General features: G+C 54.3%; 1 protein-coding gene across 3 annotated transcripts in view; it reads left to right on the forward strand.

Annotated features, from left to right (window-relative positions):
* Positions 1–322: 322 nt before the first annotated feature.
* The window catches only part of ADGRE2 (adhesion G protein-coupled receptor E2), a 49,616-nt gene continuing 36,844 nt past the window's right edge, over positions 323–13,094 (forward strand). For 2 of the 3 annotated variants that reach the window (XM_050769929.1, XM_050769927.1), the window contains exons 1-10: positions 323–493; positions 3,331–3,381; positions 3,583–3,699; positions 5,341–5,496; positions 9,788–9,919; positions 10,529–10,675; positions 11,105–11,251; positions 11,338–11,384; positions 11,508–11,585; positions 12,303–12,480. In XM_050769929.1, coding sequence (XP_050625886.1) covers positions 472–493; positions 3,331–3,381; positions 3,583–3,699; positions 5,341–5,496; positions 9,788–9,919; positions 10,529–10,675; positions 11,105–11,251; positions 11,338–11,384; positions 11,508–11,585; positions 12,303–12,480 — 1,075 coding nt within the window. In that variant the 5' untranslated portion in view covers positions 323–471. The remainder of the gene's footprint in view (positions 494–3,330; positions 3,382–3,582; positions 3,700–5,340; positions 5,497–9,787; positions 9,920–10,528; positions 10,676–11,104; positions 11,252–11,337; positions 11,385–11,507; positions 11,586–12,302; positions 12,481–13,094) is intronic. The other variant, XM_050769930.1, reaches the window with a different exon arrangement.

Consider the following 13,094-nt stretch of genomic DNA (forward strand, 5'->3'; position numbering starts at 1 on the left):
AGAGGCCAGAGGGTTCCTCAGAGCCACGTGGTGGAAACTCCAGTAGAGGGTTTTCTAAAGCAGGTTGCACTTCATTCTTGCTGAGCTAGTGCACGTGTGTGTGTCTGTGTGTGTGTGTCTGTGTGTGTGTCTGTGTGTGTGTGTCTGTGTGTGTCTGTGTGTGTGTGTGTCTGTGTGTCTGTGTGTGTGTGTGTGTGTCTGTGTGCGTGTGTGTGTGTGTTTGCAGCGCCCCTGGGTCTGTGTTTTTATTGCACTTTCCTGCTGGTTTCCAGCTGCACCGCCAGTTCCGGGGAGGGTCCTGGGCCTGCGGCTGTCAGTCCCCACCTCCTTCATAAAGTCCTGGCCTCGGGACAGTCCGCACAGCTGCCCAGCCTGAGACGGGGCAGCCCGCAGAGCTGCCCAGCCTGGGGAGACAGGGCAGACCTGCCCCACTCACTCTTTCCCCTGCCACTCCTGCCGGCAGCTCGAACCATGGGAGGCCGCGTCTTTCTCGGTAAGTACTTCGGGGCCCCGCTGGGAGGGGCGAGGAAGCTCCAGCGGTACCTTTGGCTGCGTCTGAGAAACGGGAGGCGCCGCTGGTGGCTGTGGGGCCTGCGATGGAGGGAGCCACGTGGTCAAGCAGGCACTCTCGGCACATGGGGAGAGGGGCTGGTTGTGCTTGGACACCCCCACACTCCGGCAGGACACTCTAGGGTGCGCTCGGAGCCTGCTACTCTGCCGGAGGTATCCTCAAGCTTTCTACTGGAGCCAATTTGGCATCTGCTCCCTAAGAGGGGAAACTGAGGCACGGGGGAAGGAAAGGGGCAAAAAGTGAGTGCTGGGACCCCAGAGCCACTGCTCTTAATATAGCGCATAGAAAGACATGGGCCGGGCGGGAGAGGGGGGAGGCGGGGAAAATAGTGGCCAGGACTTCTCCACTGCAGGTACCCCCAGCTTCTCCCTCTCTCTCTCTCTCTCTCTGTCTCTCTCTCTCTCTTCTTCTGTCTCTCTTTCAGTCTATCTCTCTAATCTCTGTTTTCTCTCCACCTCTGCCTCTTTGTCTGTCTCTCTCTCTCGTGAACAGCAAGGAGAACCCTAGGTCTCCATCTCTAAAGCCGCTGATGATCTGTGGGGGGTCCCCCAGGACATGCCTTGGGAAGGGGAACCCCCTGAACGCTGGGCACTGCAGCTCCACATGCACCCCAACAGGCGGTCACAGCGTTTTCCTGTGGGAGGGGCGCCCAGGGGGTGAAATATCACCACTGGGTTTCAGGATGGGCCGCCAGGGCTGGTGGCGGTTGTGATTGTGGTGTGTGTGCACCTGTGTCTCTGAGGAAGCATGCGGGTCCAGGGCATCTTAGAACCTGGGGGATCCAGCACTGTCATTTTTTTTTTTTTTTTTTTTTTCTGAGACAGAGTCTTGCTCTGTCACCCAGGCTGGAGTGCAGTGGGGCAATCTCAGCTTGCTGCAACTTCTGCCTCCTGGGTTCAAGCGATTCTCCTGCCTCACTCTCCCAAGTAGTTGGGTAACAAGAGCCTGCCACCATGCCCAGCTAATGTTTTGTATTTTTAGTAGAGACGGGGTTTCACCATATTGGACAGGCTGGTCTCAAACTCCCGACCTCAGGTGATCTGCCCACCTCGGCCTCCCAAAGTGCTGGGATTACAGGCCTGAGCCACCGTGCCTGACCATGCCTTCATTTTTACCTAAAGAAATGAAGATGGCAGTAAATGCTCAGGCACACCAGACACCCCCAAGTCAGAAGAGTGGCAGCTGGAGCTGGGACCCCCACCAGGCTCATGGCCCTTCCCTACTTCTCAGCTCCTCCCCAAGCTGAGCTCGGGAGGCTGAGGCGGGAGGATCACTTGAGGCCAAGAGTTCAAGATCAGCCTGGGCAACAAGCAAGACTCTGTCTCTAAAATAATTTTTTTAATTATTTTTAATTTTTTTGGCCAGGCGTGATGGGTCACGCCTGTAATCCCAGCACTTTGAGAGGTCAAGGCGGGCAGATCACCTGAGGTTAGGAGTTTGAGGCCAGCCTGGCCAACATGGTGAAACCCCATCTCTACTTAAAAAATACAAAAATTAGCTGGACATGGTGGCTCATGCCTGTAATCCCAGCTACTCGGGAGGCTGAGGCAGTACAACCGCTTGAACCCGGAAGGTGGAGGTTGCAGTGAGCCAAGACTGTACCACTGCATTCCAGCCTGGGTGACAAAGGGAGACTCCGTCTCAAAAAAATAATAAATAATAAAAATAAATAAATTATTTTAAAAATTTTGAGCTGGGAGCTCAAATTTTTGAGCTGTAATCCCAGCACTTTGGGAGGCCAAAGCCAGCAGATCACCTGAAGTCAGGAGTTCGAGACCAGCCTGGCCAATGTGGTGAAACCCCATCTCTACTAAAAATACAAAAAATTAGCCAGGCATGGTGGTGGGTGCCTGTAATCCCAGCTATTTGAGAGGTTGAAGCAGGAGAATTGCTTGAACCCAGGAGGTAGAGATTGCAGTTAGCTGAGATCACACTGTTGCACTTCAGCCTGGGTGACAGAGCAAGACTCTGTCAAGAAAGAAAGAAAGAAAGGAAAGAAAGGAAGAAAGAAAGAAAGAAAGAAAGAAAGAAAGAAAGAAAGAAAGAAAGAGAGAGAGAGAGAGAGAGAGAGAGAAAGAAAGAAAGAAAGAAAGAAAGAAAGAAAGAAAGAAAGAAAGAAAGAAAGAAAGAAAGAAAGAAAGAAAAGAAGGAAAGAAAGAAGGGAGGGAGGGAGGGGGGAAGGAAGGGAGGGAGGGGAGGGAGGGAGGGAGGGAAGGGAGGAAGGAAGAAAAGAAAGAAATAAATAAAGGAAGGAAGGAAGGAAAAAAAGAAAAAGAAGGAAGGAAGGAAGGAAGGAAGGAAGAAAGAAACAAAGAAAGAAAGAAAGAAAGAAAGAAAGAAAGAAAGAAAGAAAGAAAGAAAGAAAGAAAGAAAGAAAGAAAGAAAAGGAAAGAAAGAAAATTTAAAATATGGTGGTGCACACCTGTGGTCCCAGGTACTCGGGAGGCTGAGGCAGGAGGATCGCTTGAGCCTAGGAATTGGAGGCTGCAGTGAGCTATGACTGCATCCCAGGCTGGGTGACCGAGTGAGACCCTGTGTCAAACAAAACAAAACAAAACCCACCCCTATGGGGACAGGCTGACAGACTCTTTGGCTTTGAGCATCCGAGTGGGACGTGACATCTGCCCACTCTGTTTGAACGATGGGCAGGATCTCAGCCTGAGAGGGGTCAGCATCCTCCTCCCCCAAAATGCATCACCTTTATGTCTCCTTTCCCACCCTGGGATTCCCTCTGATCCCCTTTCCTTTCTCTGTTGCAGCATTCTGTGTCTGGCTGACTCTGCTGGGAGCTGAAACCCAGGACTCCAGGGGTGAGTCTGCTGGGAAGCAGAAAGCACAGTCCACAGCCAGAGTCTGGGGAGGGCCCTGGACCCCCGCCCAGCCCCCTTCAGCCCAGGGAAAGAGAGGCCTCGTGCACGGGAAACTCAGCGCCCTGCCCCATCTCCCTCAGTGCCCCCTTTTTGTGTGTCCCCTTGCCCCTCACCTTCTGACCGTGCTCCCTGCTCTTGCAGACTGTGCCCGGTGGTGCCCTGAGAACTCCTCGTGTGTCAACGCCACCGCCTGCCGCTGCAATCCAGGGTTCAGCTCTTCATCTGAGATCTTCACCTCCCCCACGGAGATTTGTGACGGTACAGAGGCTTGAGGGCAGCGCAGGGTACATCTGAGATTATGAGGCTTTGCCCAGTGCCAGTGGGGGACAGAGGTTGTTGTTAGGGGCCACAGCATCACTTTCCAGACTATCATCATGGACAGAGAAAAGACAACGAGGGCAGGCGTGGTGGCTCACGCCTGTAATCCCAGCACTTTGGGAGGCTGAGGCAGGTGGATCACTTGAGGCCAGGAGTTCAAGACCAGCCTGGGCAACATGAAGAGACCCTGCCTCTACAAAAAATACATAAAATAGCCGGGCACGGTGGCACACACCTGGAGTCCCAGCTACTCAGAAGACTGAGGCAGGAGGATTGTTTGAGCCCAGGGGTTTGAGGCTACAGTGAGCTATGATTGCACCATTGCACTCTAGCCTGGGCAACAGAATGAGATCCTGTCTCAGGGAAAAGGAAGAAACAAAGAAAGAGGCCGGGTGTGGTGGCTCACACCTGTAATTCCACCATTTTGGGAGGCCACGGTGGGCGGATCACTTGAGGTCAGGAGTTCCAGACCAACCTGGCCAATATGGTGAAACCCCATCTCTATACTAAAAACACAAAAAATTAGCCTGGTGTGGTGGTGGTCCCCTGTAATCCCAGCTACTCGGGAGCCTGAGGCAGGAGAATCACTTGAACCTGGGAGATGGAGTTTGCGGTGAGCCGAGATCATGCCACTGCACTCCAGTCTGGGCGACAAGAGCAAGACTCCATCTCAAAAAAAAAAGAGACAGAAAGAGAGAAAAAAAAAGAAGAAAAGAAAAAGAGAGAGAAGGAGGGAGTGAGGGAAAGAAAGAGAAAAGGAAAGGAGGGAGGGAGGGAGGGAGGAAGGAAGGAAGGAAGGAAGGAAGGAAGGAAGGAAGGAAGGAAGGAAGGAAGGAAATAATATGAAGGGGGAGAAGTAAGAAGTGAATAGGCATGGCTTCCTGGAGAGAGAGAAGCTGGGTGCTCAGGAATCTGGAGTCTGTGCCTCAGTTTACCCTTAAGACTGGGGAGGGGGTACATTCTGGCCATGGGTTTTTTTCTCCCTTATTTTTCTTTTTTCTTTTCTTTTTTTTTTTTTTTTTTTGAGATGGAGTGCAGTGGCCCAATCTCGGCTCACTGCAACCTCCACCTTCCAGGTTCAAGCGATTCTCCTGCCTCAGCCTCCTGAGTAGCTGGGATTACAGGCGTGCACCACCACGCCTAGCTAATTTTTGTATTTTTAGTAGAGATGGGGTTTCACTATGTTGGGCAGGCTGATCTCGAACTCCTGACCTCCGGTGATCTGCCGCCCTCAGCCTCCCAAAGTGCTGGGATTACAAGTGTGAGTCACTGCACCCGGTCACCATGGGGTTTCCATTTCTACAAAAAGTCTGAGGAGAGGGATGTGGAGCTTCCTGTCCATCCCCCACCTCAGCTCTGTTCACTGTGTCCAAATCTAGGATGCCAGCCAGAGAACTGAGATCAAGTGTGGTCTTCAGGAATGGCTTGCTCCAGCTGCAGCACAGCCTGTGCAGTGCAACTTAGGATTCTTTCCAAAAGATACTAAGCAGCAGGCCCCATGTTGGGGAGTCAGGATGGGGGTCTCTGCCCTGACGGAACTCACAACTTTGGGAGGTGACTCCCTGTCCTGTTGTGTTCCAGACATCAATGAGTGTGTGCCACCATCGAAAGTGTCTTGCGGAAATTCCTCAGACTGCAGGAACACAGAGGGGAGCTACGACTGCGTGTGCAACCCGGGGTATGAGCTTGTTTCTGGGGCAAAAACATTCAAGAATGAGAGCGAGAACACGTGTCAAGGTAAGAACCACCCCACGTCCTCCATCACCACTGTCCATGAGGTTTGGGGTCACCAGAGCTGTTTCTGCAGCATCAGGGAGCAGGTGCCCAAGTGTAGGTTCAGTTCCTGGAGTCTGAGATGAGACAGGTGTACCTGTACCTGTTTCGCCGGCCCAGAGAGGCAGCGTGGTGTGCGGGCCAAGGGAAACCTCTGGGACCAGCTACCTGGACCCAAATCCTGGCTTTGCCACCTGTTACCTAATATTACCAACATCACTACTGCTCTTAGAGCCTCTATTAAATGAGGATGATAATAATGGTGCCTACTCGTATGCCTTCTGGGAGGATCAAGGAAAGAATAGGTGCTTCTAACAGAGCCCAGCACACAGCATCTTCGTTCTTTAAACATTATTATGCACCATAATCCCAGCACTTTGGGAGGCCGAGGCAGACGAATCATGGGGTCAGGAGATCAAGACCATCCTAGCCAACATGGTGAAACCCTGTCTCTACTAAAAAATGCAAAAATTAGCCGGGCGCAGTGGTGGGTGCCTGTAATCTCGGCTACTCAGGAGGCTGAGGCAGGAGAATCACTTGAACCAGAGAGTCGGAGGTTGCAGTGAGCCGAGATCGTGCCACTGCATCCCAGCCTGGCGACAGAGGAAGACTCCATCTAAAAAAATACACAAATAAATTATTATGCAATTGATGCTTCTTAGGAGTTGTTCAGACAAACTGGGCTTCTGTGGGGCCACGCCCCTGGCTGGCACTCAGAATGAATCTATTTCGACACAGCCTGCTTCATCCCTTGCCATATTCTTATCCCACACTGCAGCTCCAGCCCAGGAGAAGCCAGGCCCCCATGCATCACTCCGCTTTGCCTTCTTTCCAGTGGGAGCTAGTTGGGCAGGGCAGGGAGTTTCAGGCATCTGCAAGGCCAGAAGGGAACCAGTAGCAGGTGGGCAGAGAAGCGAGATTCATACAGAGTACACAGAGTGGGAAGGGAAGGTGAGCAAAGGCAGGAAGTGAAGAGGCTGAGGCTGAGCCAAGGGTCCCAGGGGACATTAAGGGGGTTCAGCAGACCTGCCCTGCTGTAAAGAGAAAAGTGGCAGTGCTCCTGGTCCCAGCCCTGTCCCTCCTGTCCTCCCTGCAGGCAGTAGAGCCTCCCTGGTGGGAGGAAAGTGAGGACAGAGCAGAGGTGTACGTTCTGAGGACAGGCACCTGCAGAGAGCCCAGCAGGGGGGCTCCATATACAGTGCTGCTGGTTCACAGGGGACCCTTGAACCAGCAGCACAGGGGACCGTTGCATGCACATGGCTTGACCAAAGGACAGAGCCTTCCTGTGAATTAGAAAAAAGCCTCTCTGGGCCAGGCACGGTGGCTCACGCCTGTAATCCCAGCACTTTGGGAAGCCAAGGTGGGCAGATCACAAGGTCAGAAGATCAAGATCCTGGCTAACACAGTGAAACCTTGTCTTTACTAAAAAATGCAAAAAAAAAAAAAAAGATTAGCCGGGCGTGGTGGCGGGTGCCTGTAGTCCCAGCTACTCGGAAGGCTGAGGCAGGGGAATGGCGGGAACCCGGGAGGCGGAGCTTGCAGTGAGCCGAGGTGGTGCCACTGCACTCCAGCCTGGGTGACAGCAAGATTCCGTCTCCAAACAAAAAAGAAAAGAAAAGGCAGGGCAGGGCAGGGCAGAGCAAGGCAGGGCAAGTCGAGGCGAGAAAATAGGCCAACACTGAGAGAGGGGTGGGTCTCAGTTGGTGGATAGGCAGAGACACGGATGAGCAGGAATGAAGTGGGAGAGGGTTCTCATGGACCCCATCAGCACAGAACAGCTGCTAGTTCGGAGCAGGACCTGCCTCTTGAAGCCCCAGCTCAGGGAAGGGCTCGGTGGGACCCCATCTGCATCCCCCTCACCCCTCAGCATTCTTGCTTTTTCAGTCTACCTGGTGTCACAGGCCTCATAGGCAGGAGACCTGGGGCCACTCCCTCAGCTCCTTGCCCCACTTACTCCAGGCATCACAGGGCCATCCCAGACACCTGGACACCAGTCGCTGTCCAAACCTCAAGGTTCAGAACCCTCCACAGGGGGTCACTTCCAAAAGCTCAGAACACCCCCCTGCCCATCTGGTATCTTATGTATTTGTTTTGTTTTGTTTTATTAGTAGAGATGGAGGTCTCACCATGTTGGCCAGGCTGGTCTCGAACTCCTGGCCTCAAGTGATCCGCCCGCCTCAGCCTCCCAAAGTGCTGGGATTGCAGGTGTGAGCCACCATGTCTGACCTGGTTTCTTATTTGTACAGAACAAAAAGGGGGCTGGCACTCAGGATATTCGATGAGCTCATTGCACAGTGCATTCCAGTGCAGTGTCCATTCTCTCTGCCATCATCAGTGACTGCCAGGATGAGACAGTCTCCACACCAGCTCTGCTACACCTGGAACTCTCTCTGATCCCCCAACCCATAATGGACCCAGGCACCCTGTCCAGAAATGAGGGAGGAGGGAGATTTGAGGGCAGGGCCACTGTCCCCAGTCGAACCTGCCACTGACCAACAACCCCAACCTGGAGAAGAGGCCTCATGGAGCCCTGACCTCTTTTTCTGCCACTCAGTCTCTGTCCCTTTCCCTGAGCAAGACTGCCCTAACCCTTCCTGATAGTTTTGGTCCACCTGAGCGCACTGGAGGGTGTTGTGGCCGAGGGTGGGCACACCGACATCGACTCCCCAAACACACTTGGAGAGTTGAGTAAATGGAAGAGTCACCAGTGTGGACCCAATGGCAAGAGAGGGTGACATCAGGGCCATTGCTCCAAGCCTGACCCTCTCCCAAGGAGGTCAACCCAGATCCCGTGGGGGTGGAACCATTCAGAAATAGGTCTGTGTCCCTGGTGGGATGCCAAGAGATGAGATGACAGCTACACCTCCATCTTTGCCCATCAGCACCTGTGCCCCTCTCCAGCCAGCGAACCTTCACCCAGGGCCAGTCTTGCTCAGCTATGGATTCTCACTACATCCTGCCATTTCCAGGACACCTTCCTGAGGATCAGAAAAAGCCACCTTCACAGCGCTGGGGCAATGCAGCTGTATGTCGGCCCCCACTGTTCCCCCTGGCGTGGTACCTACTGTCCAAGCAGCCCTGGCCTTCGCAGCGTCAGCCTCGTGCTCCTCTGGGGACTGGCTCAGGGACCAGTCTTGGTCCATGTGCCTGAAGCTGGGCTCCCAGAGCTAGTGTGGATGGGAGAGCACCGTCCTGCTAGGGCCACCGGGATTCTGATAACTCAGCCAGTGAGCAGCCGTCTTGGGGGAATCAAGCCCACCAGAAGCAGATGCTGGTCCCATGCATCTTACACAGCTTGCAGAACCATGAACCAAATAAACTTCTTTTGTTGTCATACAAAATGAACTAAACCAGAGGGCTCTCACTAAGAAGGACCCATGACCACCATGTACAGTTGCGTAGGTTGCTGACTGCATATGGATGCCCAGCCAAGAGGGTGAACAGAAGCTGAAAACCTGCCTACTCGCCATTCCTCAAATGTGACTGTGACTACTTGGACAGGAGAGGCCCTTTTCTAATTCACAGGAAGGCTCTGTCCTTTGACCCAGGACTGCCACTGGGAACTAAGACAGGTCCCTGCCCGGGCACGCAGCATGCACTTGGTTCCAAGAAAATCCCACCCTGACCTTTGTCCCGAATCCTCAGGCTGGGACACAAGTGGCTGGGACACCCCTGCCCCAGCTGGGAGCTGCCCAGGGAGGCAAGGGAGAGGGGGAGGACTGGGCTGCTTCCAGCCACACCTGGACAACAGAAGGCCTGGGCCACCACGCTCACCATGGGATGCCTCTGTGTGGATTAGAAAAGGGAGGAGATGGCCGGGCGCGGTGGCTCATGCCTATAATCCCAGCACTTTGGGAGGCTCAGGCGGGCAGATCACGAGGTCAGGAGATCAAGACCATCCTGGCTAACATGGTGAAATCCCGTCTCTACTAAAAACACAAAAATTTAGCCAGGCGTGGTGGCGGGCGCCTATAGTCCCAGCTACTCGGCAGGCTGAGGCAGGAGAATGGCGGGAACCTGGGAGGCGGCGGAGGTTGCAGTGAGCTGAGATCATGCAACTATACTCCAACCTGGGGGACAGAGCAAGACTCCATCTTAAAAAAAAAAAAAAAAAAAAAAAAAGCAAGAAAGAAAAGAAAAGAGGGGAGACAGTGGTGCCTTCCAGATGCTTCCGTGCCAGGAAACATGGCAGACCCTCAGCCCCGAAAGCTGCTCACAGCTGCGGGCATCCTTCACCCTCTCCTTCCTCTTGCAGACGTGGACGAATGTCAGCAGAACCCAAGGCTCTGTAAAAACTACGGCACCTGTGTCAATACCCTCGGCAGCTTCACCTGCCAGTGTCTGCCTGGCTTCAAGTTCAAACCTGAGGACCCGAAGCTCTGCACAGGTAGAGGCCCCGGGAAGACGCTGTGAGGCTGGACGGGAGCTGGGGATGGAGCCGAGGCAGGTCCTGCGAAGCAGCCGAGGAGGAGGGAGAAGATCCGCAGGTTCCCACAAGGTCAAGGACCTGCTAAGCCCCTGCCTAAGGATTCACCTCCCAGGAAGGTCCCGCCACAGCAGGGAGGCAGCAGGGCCTCTGGGGCTCGGAGTGCCCTGTGGGCCCCCAGACCTCACCCCTTCCTCGTCTGTCACGTGTGAGTGGAAGAAGGTGTCACTTCCAGTTCTGAGAAGGGGAACCTCCGCTATGACGCTGTGAGGCTGGAGGGAGCAGATGAGAGGTTTTAGTTTTTAGTCATGGAAGTCCGGCTCCCATGACTCAGTTTCCCTTTTGCTTTCACCTCCTATAAACTGGGGACCATGGTCCCTGCTGTGCCCTTCTGGTAGGAAGACCATCATAAGATGCTTTGAAGGTGAAGCTGAAGGTCACCAGGTGGCGACACGTGCAATAATGGTCTTCAGTCCGGGGCAATGAAAAGACAGGGAAGTGGGTGCAGTGAGTGGAGGGCAGGCCTGGGCTGGTCAGGGACAGGGTTTGACCCTCTGGCTTTGTCCTCAGATGTGAATGAATGCACCTCCGGACAAAACCCATGCCACAGCTCCACCCACTGCCTCAACAACGTGGGCAGCTATCAGTGCCGCTGCCGCCCGGGCTGGCAACCGATTCCGGGGTCCCCCAATGGCCCAAACAATACCGTCTGTGAAGGTCGAGAGCTCAGATCCCACGTTCCCGGAGACCCACAAACATCTAACCACATGTTCAACGGCACCCCACGAACCAAGCGGAACGAACGCTGGAGGCGCCCGGCTGTGCCAGGCGCTCGTTCTTCTGAGGCTAGATGAGAAAAGAGCAGGGCTCCCCGGGAAGGAGCTGGGGTACTGAGGGGGGAGGCTCAGGGGGACCCCAGGCAACAGCTGATGACTCACTGGGAGGAAGACGTTTCACCATATTCGTAACCTGCACGTCTGCGCGGGGCACACCTGCTGTGCCCAGGCCTCTCCACGCTTCCATAACCCAGCGTCCGCCACTCCAAGGGGGGCACTAATGCCAGGAAGAACGAGCTGGGGGCACAGACAGGAGACAGGACCTTCTCTGGGCTCAGACAGGGCCTGACCCCCTTCTTCCTGTCCTCAGATGTGGACGAGTGCAGCTCCGGTCTGCATCAGTGTGACAGTTCCACCGTCTGCTTCAACACCGTGGGTTCGTACACCTGCCGCTGCCGCCCAGGCTGGGAGCCCAAACACGGAATCCAGAATAACCAAAAGGACACTGTCTGTAAAGGTACGACCTGACCCTAGAAGCTCCCCAACCCCCAACACACACAGACACTCTCCCGCCTAATGAGCCGCTTGTCTCGTTCCCTGCAGATATGCATTTCCCCACCTGGACCCCGCCCCCTGGAGTCCACAGCCAGGTGAGTGGCCCCCGCAGGGACGAGGTGGCAGGAACTCCATCCACACAGCACCGCATCTGTCTCCTTGTCCTAAGCTTCCCACCCACCGTCCAGGCTCTCTGACCCCCACATCTGTCTCTGCAGACGCTTTCCCAATTCTTCAACAAAGTCCAGGACCTGGGCAGAGACTTCAAGACAAGCTCAGCCAAGGTCACCATCCAGGTAAGGGCAGGAGCCAGGGTAAGCGGGAGGGGAAGGAAGGTGGCTGCATCCCACAGAGGCCTGGGGCAGTTTTGGCCTGGGAGGGGACAGGCCCCAATGCTGTGGGTGCTGGTCTGACTCCTGGCATCTTTCAGGGCTGGTGGAAGTTATTGGACACCCAAGTGCACTTAATGTCTTTCCTCTTGCTTTCCCTGGACTTTGGGTTTAGGTCGGCATTGATATTGCCGAGAAGTGTTGGCCTCTGAGGGGCCACACACCAGGGTCAAGGATCACCTAGGGAATCCCATCCAATGTCATTTTTTTTTTTTTTTTAAGACAGAGTTTCACTCTGTTGCCAGTCCAGAGTTTAGTGGCCCAATCTCAGCTCACTGCAATCTCTGCCACCCGGCTTCAAGTGATTCTCCTCCCTCAGCCTCCTGAGTAGCTGGGATTACAGGCACGTGCCACCACACCCAGCTAATTTTTGTGTTTTTAGTAGAGATGGGGTTTCATCGTGTTAGCCAGGATGGTCTCGATCTCCTGATCTTGTGACCCACCCGCCTTGGCCTCCCAAAGTGCTGGAATTACAGGTGTGAGCCACCGTGCCCAGCCGCCAATGCCATCTTTATCCTCCAGATAGACAGTCTCTGGGATCTGTTCCCTGGGGCTGAGCGGTTAGAGTGTTCATGCAGCCCCTCTGGCCCATGGCTCACTAGGTGTGTGTCCCCATCCCTCCAGAGCATCTTAAAGGAGCTGGATGAGCTGCTGGAGGCCCCCGGGGACCTGGAGACCCTGCCCCGCTTTCAGCAGCACTGTGTGGCCACTCACCTGCTGGATGACCTAGAGGATGTCCTCAGAGGCCTGAGCAAGAACCTTTCCATTGGGCTCTTGAACTTCAGTTATCCTGCAGGCACAGGTACGTCCCTGGGTCTGCCCCAGACTCCAGCTCTGCATGCTTTCTGTCTCATTCCTTTCCCGGTCCCACCAGAGCCAAGTGACCACACCTGTATGTCAGTGTTTCTCTCATCAACAAAGTAAAATAAAAAATGAAAAAAAATGCATGCCAGCCTGGGTAAGATCAATCTCTACAAAAATAAAAATACTTTTAAATTAGACAGATGTGATGGCACACCTGTGGTCCTCGTTAGTTCGGGGACTGAGGTGAAAGGATCGCTTGAGCCCAGGAGGTTGAGTCTGCAGTGAACTATTTTTGCATCACCCTACTCCAGCCTGGCTTACAGGGCAAGACACCTCTCAAAACAGTGAAGAGGAGGACGAGGAGGAGGAGGAGGAGGAGGAGGGGGAGGAGGAGGAAAAAGGAGAAGAAGAAGAGGAAGAAGAAGAAGAAGAAGGAGGAGGAGGAGGAGGAGAAAAGGAGGAGGAGGAGAGGAGGAGGAGGAGAGGAGGAGGAGGAGAAGAGGAGGAGAGGAGAGGAGGAGAGGAGAGGAGGAGGAGGAGGAGAGGAGGAGAGGAGGAGGAGAGGGGGAGAAGAGGAGGAGGAGGAGAGGAGGAGAGGAGGAGGAGAAGAGA

Source organism: Macaca thibetana, chromosome 19, assembly GCF_024542745.1.
Source record: "Macaca thibetana thibetana isolate TM-01 chromosome 19, ASM2454274v1, whole genome shotgun sequence".
NCBI classification, from domain to species: Eukaryota; Metazoa; Chordata; class Mammalia; order Primates; family Cercopithecidae; genus Macaca; species Macaca thibetana.